Here is an 11,220-nt window from a genome sequence, read left to right as displayed (position 1 = left end):
TCTCTTACGCGAAGCGGGGCACACGCAAGGGGGCACCGCCCAGACTCATCAGTCCCCTTGTTCGGCAAAGATAAGTCCTGCATAACTTCAAAGCTAAGACCCGCGCAAGACTCGCACCGAAGCGCAGCGACCCCACGAGCAGTGCATGATATTTGCATGCATAATTAGCCATGTGCATTAGCTAAGGGAACCGCAACTGGGAGCACAGCGGCGTGGCTGGTACAGAAGTCGCACTGCGCTACGTGCGGCTAGCGGCACGTTTATTCTAATCTACGTGTGCATATTACACGTGGATTAGCGAGAACTGCGGGGCCACGTGCGGCCTAACCGCATATCAGGGTGAAACCCACTCAGGGGGGCATATGAGTTAGAATGTGGGGGGTGCATGAAGGAATGTCGTTTACCCACTGATGCATCTGTTGTGTGTGTGAGGAAACACTCACAAGGTAGTAACTCAAAACTTTTTGCAGCATTTATCTGCTCCGGAGACCGGACCTGAGAGTGCGCAGGCAGGAGGCCAGCACTCAAAAACAGAGATAAGTCCTTTTGCTCTAACTGCCTCATTGATGACCGTCTGTAATTGTAATGTGGGCATGTAATGTATATGCAGGTTTGGTATTCATGTTTAATTGTTAGTTTGTATTTACCCTACCACCCCCAGTCCTGTCCACCTTCCCTCTCCTAAACCTTGTCCCGGTTATCCTGAAAACCAGTTCCTGTCCAACCATCGATTCCCTAACCCTCTTTCCCCGCCGGGGTCTCTGAGGCCTGTGTAAGCTGTGACTTGCAGGCACTCGGACCGCGGAGGGGGTGGTTGGTTCGTGCCACTCCTGCGCTTGAAGGTTGGAGCCTGACAACATCCTTGCGATCGCAAGGATTATCAGACTCCTAGCAGCTTCCATTCAGGCCATTTTCCCGGGCCCCATGCATTACAAGGCCCCTCATAGGCTAAAGATTCAACACCTGCAGGTGGGTCTGGGGTACCATCAGTTAGTACCATTGGAACAGGAAGGGAAAATGGAGCTGCAATGGTGGCTTCAAAACATGGAAGCCTGGAACGGCCGGGCGATCTTCAGAGACGTCCCGGAACTCGTCATAGAGTCCGACGCCAGCAGAGCAGGTTGGGGAGCAAGGTGCAGCCACCTGGAGACAGGCGGCAGATGGTCCCAAGAGGAACTGTCCCTCCACATCAATTGCTTGGAATTGCTTGCAGGCTCTTTTGCAATAAAAGCTTTTACCAAAGGCTAAGCGTTGCATCCCGCTCAGGATGGACAACATCTCGGCAGTCCGATACATCAACCACCTACGAGGTACACGATCTCAGATGCTGGTGGAATCGACCAAGGACATCTGGCATTAATGCCTCGACCAGAAGATCTCAGTGATAGCAGAGTATCTCCAAAAAGTTCAGAATGTAGTATTGGATTGGAACTCCCGCTACTGGCACGGCTCCAGTGACTGGATGCTCCAGAGAGAGGTGTTCAAGCAGATTGGGAACATCTGGGGTCCCCTAGACACCGACCTATTCAATTCCAGGTTGAACAAACAACTACCACAGTTTTTCAGCTGGAGGCTGGACCCGGAAGCGCAAGGAGCAGACGCTTTTCTTCAAGCTTGGTTGAACTCAGTACACTACCCGTTTCCCCCGTTCATGATGTTAGCGAGACTGCTAGCGAAGATCAGTTGGGTGAGTGTGGATGTGGTCTTTATAGCCACCAACTGGAAGTCGAAAGCTTGGTTTCCAGTTCTGATGGAACATTTATCGGATTTCCCGGGAATGCTTCCTCTCAGGGAGGAACTCCGTTCGGATCCGGCAGGGAATTTCCACCCTCTGACAAGGACAGGGCAACTACCTGCGCTAGCGTTCAGGGTATAGGGAGCAGATGGTGCATGCCAGACTTTTTGGGAGCAGTGGCAGACTTTAATAAAGAAATCCTGGGCCCCCTCTACGCTCCAAAGATATAAAGCAGCTTCCGGGAGTTGGTGCCTATGGTGCAGCCGGCACAGTCTCAATCGTGTTTCAGCCCCTCTAGTTTAAGTGCAGAATTTCCTAGCATCTCTAGCCAGAGAAGACAAAGCTTTTCGGACCGTAGGACTTTACAGGTCAGCGGTTAAAGCCGAGCATGATTTGTTGGATAGAACCCCCATGTGGGAGCACCCAGCGGTAGTGAGATTGGTACGGGGAATTAGAGTGAGTGTGCCACCTATACCTAGATACGCGCATCTATGGGAAGGTGACAGTCTTGCGGCTATTTATGAACTGCATGCGTAACAGATTTATCAGACCAGCAACTTTGGGGGAAGCTAGTAATGTTATTGTGCTTGGTGTCATGTAGAAGGGTATCGGATTTGAAGGCACTTGAGATAGACAGCAAAGCTTTCTGTCCAGAAGGGGTGTCTTTCTCCATTGCGAGAAGGACTAAGTGTCACTCTTCGACGATATCATACCCCTATTTCCTGACCAGCCTAAACTATGTGGAGACCTTCTCTCCAACCTTGACTCCAACACCCCGTGCATCCTTATCTTGCTTGATCTCTCTTCTGCCTTCGACACTGTCAACCATGCCATCCTGCTCAACCATCTCCGTGATAAGCTGGGTATCACTGGACAGGCTCTGGCGTGGTTGACTTCTTTCCTCTCCGACCGACCATCCCAGGTCCAACTTGGGTCCTTCCTCTCTGATATCTTTTTCTCTACCTGTGGCATCCCCCAGGGTTCTAACCTCTCTCCTTGGCTGTTCAACCAATACCTGGCACTCCTTGCCCACCGCATTGCAGCTCTCTGCCCCAATTTTCAGTGCTATGCGGATGATATCCAGCTCATTTTCAGGCTACCCTTGGCCTCCTCCTCTCCTTCCCTTATCTCGGACTGTCTGCTATCCAGGAGTGGTGTGCCGCCAACGGACTCTGCCTTAATGCCAGTAAGACCGAGATTCTACTCATCGGCACCCCCTCTCCCTCCTTCCCCTCCGCTCTCTGGCCGGCCTCCCTTGGCCCTCTTCCTGCTCCCACCTGCAAGGCTAAAAACCTAGGGGTCATCTGCGACTCCACACTCTCCTTATCTCCTCAAATCTCCAACGTCTCTAAGAAGTCACACTACCAGCTGCACCTCCTCAGAGGTATTCTTCCTCTCCTCTCCTTCCCACAGAAGCTCACCGTCTCCAGAGCCCTGGTTCTCTCTAAGCTGGACTATTGCAACAGCCTCTATCTAAAAGTGCCTGCCTCTACTCTCTGCCCTATAAAACTTATCCAAAACAGGACTGCGAGACTTGTCCTTGCCCTCAAGCCCAGGGATCGTATCTCTCCAGGACTGAAATCTCTGCACTGGCTCCCAGTGGCTGCAAGGATCAATTCAAAACCCTCTGCATTATCCACAAGGCCTTCTAGGGCCTGGGACCGCATTACCTTCAACTCTCTCCTCCTAAATACCTTCCTTCTCGGGCTCTTTGCTCATCTGCCTCCAATTCCCTCAGGGTTAGCCTCTTCTCCAAGCAGTGAGTTGGTGGTCGATCTCTCTCCTCAGCTGGGGCCTCCCTCTGGAACAGCCTTCCTGCCTCCCTGAAACTTGAGGAGAACCATCTCCGGTTCCAGAAACACTTCAAAACCTTCCTCTTAGCTTCTGCTTTCTCTGCCTCTCTCCCCTGCTGAAATTCCCTGCCGATTCTGCACTGGTTACCTGGCCACCCTTTCTGAACTTGGGGCCAGGTCCCACCTTTTGCTCACCTGCCCTGCCTCCCTGGCAACCCCCTGCACTTGGGGACTGGTTCTGTATCCCTTCAGTCCCCTTACCAGCACTTATGTCTGGTCTTACCTTGCACTTGCCACCATCAGGCTTATTTATTTATCGTATTTATTCTTCTTTCCCATGTACTGCACTTTCCCCTTTCCCTTCCCCTGGCACTCTTCCCTTTCACCCTACCCTCGCACTTGCACGATCTGAATGACACCTGGCTTAGTAGGATCGTTGTCTGTCTTCCACTGTTTTCCCCTCCCTTGCCTCGTCGCGCCTTGAAACACTTGTGCATAGGCGCGCTATAAATGCCATATCATATCACATTATAACTATCAAGGAGTATGAAGTGAGAACTACAGATGTGAGACCGGTAGGGGTTTCCCAGTTACTCATTATGCTCAGAAAACCATTTAAAGCAGTAGTAGCAGCAACTATAGCCCAATGGGTGCGAGAGATCATGAGCATAGCAGGCATAGACATGATGCATTTCGGAGCACATTCAGTCAGGAGTACTATGGCCTCTAAAGCCTTTGGAGTTGAGGCAAGTCTCCAAGATATCCTGAAGGCAGCGGATTGGTCCAGCGATGTCACTTTCAAGATGTTTCATTCTGAGCCAATTGTGAGTGTAGCAGCTGCGGTGGTGGACGGATTTGAACTAGCATAATGGTTGCCTCTGGTCTTGACATAGAATGAAGATTACGCCTGCTGTAGCGCAGGGAGTCTTGATTATATTAAAGACACAGAGGCGAGCACTATCCCACCCAACAACGCGTGGCATAATTAAGTAATGTGTATGATAATTCCAATTGTCTGTGTATGATGAATTGCGTCATATGACCCGCCCTAACACATGTCTTCTCTGACAGGGGATGACCAGAAAACTGGCTGAGGACTTTGGCGAACAGAACAGGAGGCCATTGCAGTCAGGCTCACCGTTGTTGGTCGTGTGAGAGACGCTAGTCGAGGAAGGTCAACGCAGCGCATCTGGAGGTGGCGTTTTGGTTTCTATTTGGAGTATTTTTCTAAGTTACCGGATGTCAGTTGCAAGGCATCAAGGTAGAGGAAAGGACCTGGGCAAGAGATGGCTCATGAGGCATAGAAACTGGACATAGACATGGGACTACCTGGAGCACAAAGGCTCATGGGATGGGAAGTTTTTTTTGGAATATCTCTTCAGTTTAAAAAAAATGAATGTTGGAAAGTTGATGAAAAGGAAAGATTTAAATCAGCTGGAAGAGTCGAATTAAAGGAACTTTAAGCATAATGCTCGCCTCTGTGTCTTTAATAGAATGAAGACACCGTGTGCTATAGCAGAGGTAATCTTCATTAAGGTACTTCCCATGGTTTTATGTACTTCCCAATAATTGGCAAAGAGTATAGACAAGTAACTTTTTGCATAATGGAAAATGTGAATTTATGATTGGTGTCAAAGCCAGATTGCTTTGAGTAGGCTAATTATGATGGAACATTATATTAAGATCATACACAAGACCTGCACTACCCAATTATTTTATTTAACAATTTCCTGGCCCTAACAAAAGGGAATATTTTATTAAAGTCCATTGTAACCAATTGGATACACATGAAAGACGCCTGCATTCTTAGCGGCATTCTGAGACATGATGTTTATCAAGGGGTTATGTAGACTTTGAAGCATTTGTGTTTAGAATGTCCCTCTACTCATCGGCTTAGACTATATTTCTCAGGCTTTGTTCATCATATTGAGGCAATTAATGAAGAAACCTTTTGATTTAGGCTGATACAATGGGAAAACATTTTGATAACAAAAAGCCTTAACTTTTGCAAAAGAGTATTTAACCCTATTTAGAGGATACAAAACTCTTGTGATATTGTATCATGTGTTTTATTGAATGAGTGGTAATTAGTACAAATGTATGAATATTATGCAAATAATTAAGCTTTTTATATTTTGTCATGGATATACAGTTTTTACTTGGAAATTGGAATTATATACTGGTTTATGGTTGTTTATGAAAGATATCGCCTTATCACATATCAAGGTATATGACCCATATCACAAATAAACACATCTTTACAAAAATCTGGGAATATTCCTTCCAGTGCCATGGTTCACAAGCTATCTCAGCTCTGTTCATGCCCTGCCATCCCAAGAAAAAAAGTCTGCGTCTGAAATTCTGTTCTCTTACCTAGTCCCACTTGCTGACCACTCTTTGGAGGTCCTCCCCCTCGAATGCTGGTAAGGTGTAAAACTGATAATTGGGATCATTAAAGGCCTTTTGGGATTGGCTAAAGACAACTGGTATCAATTCAGAAGAACTGGTTTACCAACTAATAGAAATGTTATCATTAGAGCAAATTAATTAAGGAAAATGCATTATATTCATTTCAGTAAAAGCTTAACATGATATGAAATGATACGATATGATCTGGTTTTTATGTACACAAGTGTTTCTAAGCGCGACAATACTAGGGGGGAGGAAACAAAGGGAGGACAAAATAACGATCTTACTAAGCCTTGTGTAATTCAGATTGTGAAAGTGCGGGGAAGAGGTAAGGGGAGGAGTGCCAGGGGGGACAGGAAAGGGGAAGTGCAATTAACTCATAAGTGCAGTCAGCAGGTGGCTCATAAGTGCAGAGAGAAGGGACTGTAGGGTTGCAGATATAGACCCTTGAGTGCTGGGGAAGCCGGAGGCAGTGAAAGGGCAACTGGACATGCAGGAGCCTGGGCACGAGTTCAGAGGGTGACCAGGTGACCAGTGCATGTAGCAGCAGGTGCATCAGCAGGGGAGAGGAAGAGAGAAAGTGGAAGCGAAAAGGAAGGTCTTGAGTTGCTTCTGTAACCAGAGGTGGTTCTGCTCAAGTTTGAGAGAGGCATGGAGGCTGTTCCAGAGGGAGGACCCAGCCGAGGAGATAGATCTGCCCCCAACTCTCTGCTTGGAGAAGTGTCTGACCCTCAGAGAGTTGGAGGTGGATGAGAGGAGAGCTCCAGAATGAAGATGTTTTGGAAGCTGGAGGTAGAGCGGTCCCAAGCACCAGAAAGGCTTGTGGATGATGCAGAGGGTCTTGTACTCGATTCTTGCAGCTACGGGGAGACATTGCTGAGATTTCAGAGCTGGAGAGATACGATCCCTGGGCTTGAGGCTAAGGACAAGTCTTGCAGTCCTGTTCTGGATAAGTTGTAAAGGTCGAATAGAAGAGGCAGGAAGATTTAGAAAGAGGCTGTTGCAATAGTCATGGACGTAACTTGGGTTGTAATCATACCAAAATATCTTCATTTGACACTATGTTGCTTATCTTTAGTTTTATCTAGCCTCTGATGTGTACAGTGTGAGGACTACAAGGTATTATTTAACATTGGAAATACCAATGAGTTCTAACATGGGGTGTTATGAATTGAAATAAAACCCCAGTGTTGCAAGGCAATTTTAGGGTTTAACAAGCTTTCCTGATTAATATTATATTTTCCCCTGAAACTTTTCTTTTAGGACTGGTAGTCAGAGGAGCCAATAGATATATACATAATATCAGACCATTCGTCTAATACCAATGGGCTCTTAAAGAAAGATAACAGGAGGAAGCTGCAACACGGTTTCTCATGAAGTAGCATGTAACCTTTATCTGAGATGTGCTAATTTCTCCTGTGAGTTGCTGGCATGTTTTTGGACTGTGCACAGAAGTAACATACATGTATACACAATATGGATGGCAGTGATTACATTTTTCCCTCCCTGAGCAAGAAGTCAGCTCGGTTTTAAACACTGACACCACTTGCGTCTGTTTTTTCAGAGCACATTATTTGCACAAAACCCTCTTCACTTTGTGTTACTGAAAGAAATTTGGAATATCTCCTCACAAATGGCATTCCATTGCGATATACTTGAAACCCAATTTATAATTTTAAAGGGATGATAAACATGTCATACATGTCATTAGTAAGTAACTGAATGTTTTTCATGGGAAATGTGACTGCATTTGAACAGTAATATGATGTGATACTTTGATGTGATACTTACTTCCATCGAAGAGGTTTGAGCACTGTCTCTGCAACGTGGGGCATATCCCCATAAAACAATATCCTTGACCATTCCCGCAGGGAAAACCATTAATTCTGAACCGGTCACTTGGGCAGTTGGCATTTTTGCCATCACACATATCTGGCAGGTCACATTCATCTTTACCTGGTCGGCACAATATGCCGCCTTCTTTAATCTGTGGGACAAAAAGCATAGCATGCAGACTTAAATTATAATGAAGAATGGTTTACTCATACCTTCTATATTACAAACTCAAAAATATGTTCCGAATTCTACTTTTGGAAAATATTTTACTGCCTTAGGCTTCTGTCTCGACCACCATTTCCCATTATTCCACCAATGCAAAGAGTATCATCGCTTACCTCTATGTAAGAGCAATGTTCACATATGCCACACTTTGGTTTGACTTAGTCAAAAGAGCCCCAAAATACTATCAGTATGCCCTCACGCAATGCAATACAGACTCTCTCCTACTTGCACCGTACTTTGTACTGCTTCAATAGGTGTTTCGTGTAGTGGCACTTTCACTTAAAACTCAAGGAGCAAGGTACTCTTCAGTCATGGCAGGTCTTTAACACAGGGTCTTGTTTTAGTAGGGGCCGTAATGAGGGTATGCATTAAGGCAAATTTACTATAATGAATGTGTTTTGTGATTTTTTTTTTATTTTGGCCCATAATGTATTCCTTTTCCTTGAGCTGAAGGGACCTTATTGACCATGTTTTTGTTCAATATTCTAACTGCCAAAAAAGCTTCAACTACATAAGAACAATTATTTGCATAGCGTCCTCTTCTTTTTTTTGTTTTACAGCACCTTGTCCCACTTGATAAGCTAGCTATAAACCAGTATAAGACAAAAGATCACCCTGCTGCACTTTTTCCCACAATATTTTACTGAACGTGGAAACAAATGGACCAGACAACCTACAAAAGATAAGCCTCACACAACCACCCACAGTTTTAGACCACCATTACGTTTCAGATGGCATTTGCATTTTCCCTAAAAAACACACACACCTGCATATATTTTAACACTAGGTACCTCCCAGCCCACTGAAAAAGAAGAAAAAAGGGGGTAAGATGGGGAATAGAAGATGCTAAGCAACAATAAACCTAAGTACTAGATGAATCCATAAAGTACTAGATTGCCAGACTTAAAAAACTAGAGAGCAATCGGACTAACATTTGTAGGAAACCCATCAATAGAACGCAAATCCCAACTCCAAATTAATCACACAATGTTCAACCAAATCCCAGTCTCCTAAATCTTCCTGTATAGGCGACAGAAGACATGTGTTACGCTCACCTGGTATCCACTGGGATGCCACCCAGACCTGGCTGGATGATTTGCACTCTCGAACCTTCTCCCGGTCCCTTGGTAAGGCCTCTGGTTAAAGATGTGTCTGCAATATAGGAGAGCTGGTTTCAATACCAGATTGTCTTTATGTTTTCCCACCTACCATGGTCTCAACTCCTTCCAACCCCTTGGGCCCTCCCCTCACCTTAATATTGTAAAAGGTGGATTCTCCGTCCTGCTCCTTGTGGCAGGGGACGTAGATGTGGGGGGCGAGCAGCGACCAAGTTACTTCACTGGTGCAAGCCCCCCTGGGAATCCAGGCCTGCTGCGACTCTGTAGGTTTGCTGCTTTACAGTCTTTATATGTGCAGTTCTTATGTTCCTCTTAGTTCAAATAATAATGTCTTGCTTCTTTCCTTTTAGGTATGGAAAGGTATTTTGGTGTTGTCATGCAGTTTGAAGATGAGCATGGGCCGGTAGGCGAAAGCGCGGTGTGCGCGATGCTGTCCGGTGAGTAATGCGCGCGGCGCTGTTTCACCTTTTGTATTGCTAACCTGTGTCTTTTCTCTCCTTGCAGGTTTCAATGTTCCTTGCCGAGCGCCGTAATGTTCCAGCAATGATACTGACCAGGAGATGGCTACCCAGGTAAGAATTGTGTGGCTTTCTTCATTTGGGAGGAAACGTGAGTAAACACTTACTGATGCTGTCTTTCTTTCTCCTCTTTCCAGGTTATGGTATTCCAGGATGCATGCAGTGCCGGATGATGGAGTTCGTACCTTCAGGTGAGTGGAACTGAAGTCGGTGATGGATTGAAGACAGGATACTGTTCCAGGTAAGTTTCGTAGTGTTCCTTCTCTCTCTGCAGGTCCTTGGTTTCAAGTAAGCTGGCATCAAAGAACTGGACACGGTGAGCGTTACGCTGCCCACAGCAGAATAACGCAAAGCATGTTCTGCTGTTTGGGTGCGGTTTAAATAGTCTCAGGTAAAGTAGTCCAGGTAAAATAGTCCCAGGCCTGCCACACCCAAAGTAGTCCAGGTAAAGTAGTCTGAGGCCTGTCACACCCAAAAGACTGGACCGCATAGCTCAGTTCCTTGTAACTGAGCTATGTGTGTGCCTCCATGTTGGCTGAACCCCCACCCCCAAGTTAAATTGTCCCAAGTAAATAGTCCCATTCTAATGTTGTTCTTCATGATGGTTATGAGCCTGGCGCCAAAGGCGCCAGGACTGACTCCAAGAGAGTCTTGGATGAGGTTTTAAGGCCTTTGATCTGGCCCTAACTGGAAGGTTGACTTGCCAGTGAGGGCCAGGGGCAAGGGTCATGACAGCACCCCCCCCCACCCAAGGCCCCTCTCATGGTGGCACTTCTGCCTGGTCCTGGTTTGGCTGGGTAATTCTGATGGAACTTTTTAATTAAGCAAGGTGCATGGATGTATTCACTAGGTTCCCATGATTTGTCTTGAGGGCCGTATCCCTTCCAATCAACTAAGTAGTATAGTTTGGATCTGGTGTATTTTGAGTCTAGAATATCCTTTACTTCAAACTCCGGTTCTCCATCAACTAATACTGGTTTAGGTGGTGTTGTAACCCGAGTACCTGGTTGTACCGGTTTCAGGAGTGATATATGAAACACAGGATGAATCTGCATAGTGGGTGGTAGGGCTAATTTAACTGCCACTGGATTTATTATGGATTCAATAGAATAGCCGGGGGCTTTACTACGATGTTGATCAGCAAATTTCTTTTGTCTGTTCTTGGCTTGGAGTAAATGTTCTGCTGCTTCTTTGAAGGCCTGGGAAATAGTCGTATGTAGGGTTTTAACCGCTGGCATTTCCAAAGGTATTGGGAGATCCAATTCTGAAGTACGTGGATGTCTACCATATATAGTGTAGAAAGGGGTTTGTCCACTGCGGGTGTGTAATGAATTATTATAGGCATATTCAGCTATCCATAACAAGTCCTTCCAATTTCTTTCCACTTGATGTAACATGCAACGTAAGTATTGCTCAAGGGTTTGGTTTGTTCTTTCTGTTTGGCCACCTGTTGGAGGATGGTGACTTGTGGATAGGCGAATGTCAATTTGGGCCATTGAACAGCATTTCCTCCAGAAGTTGGATACGAACTGACTACCTCCATCTGAGATAAAGACCGATGGAAAGCCATGTAGCCGTACGATTTC

The 11,220-nt window shown here is 46.0% G+C and overlaps 1 protein-coding gene across 1 annotated transcript in view; it reads right to left on the bottom strand.

Moving 5' to 3' along the window:
- Positions 1-7,329: 7,329 nt before the first annotated feature.
- LOC138492838 (zinc metalloproteinase-disintegrin-like batroxstatin-1) overlaps positions 7,330-11,220 on the bottom strand; it is a 1,052,270-nt gene continuing 1,048,379 nt past the window's right edge. Inside the window, exons 8-9 of the mRNA XM_069620180.1 lie at positions 7,729-7,924; positions 7,330-7,379 (exon numbers count right to left, since the gene is read on the bottom strand). Coding sequence (XP_069476281.1) covers positions 7,330-7,379; positions 7,729-7,924 — 246 coding nt within the window. The remainder of the gene's footprint in view (positions 7,380-7,728; positions 7,925-11,220) is intronic.

Source organism: Ambystoma mexicanum, chromosome 10, assembly GCF_040938575.1.
Source record: "Ambystoma mexicanum isolate Mex_15411 chromosome 10, UKY_AmexF1_1, whole genome shotgun sequence".
Classification (NCBI taxonomy): domain Eukaryota; kingdom Metazoa; phylum Chordata; class Amphibia; order Caudata; family Ambystomatidae; genus Ambystoma; species Ambystoma mexicanum.
The sequence above is the reverse complement of the archived record's forward strand: the minus strand, read 5'-3'. Positions and strand labels throughout refer to the sequence as shown.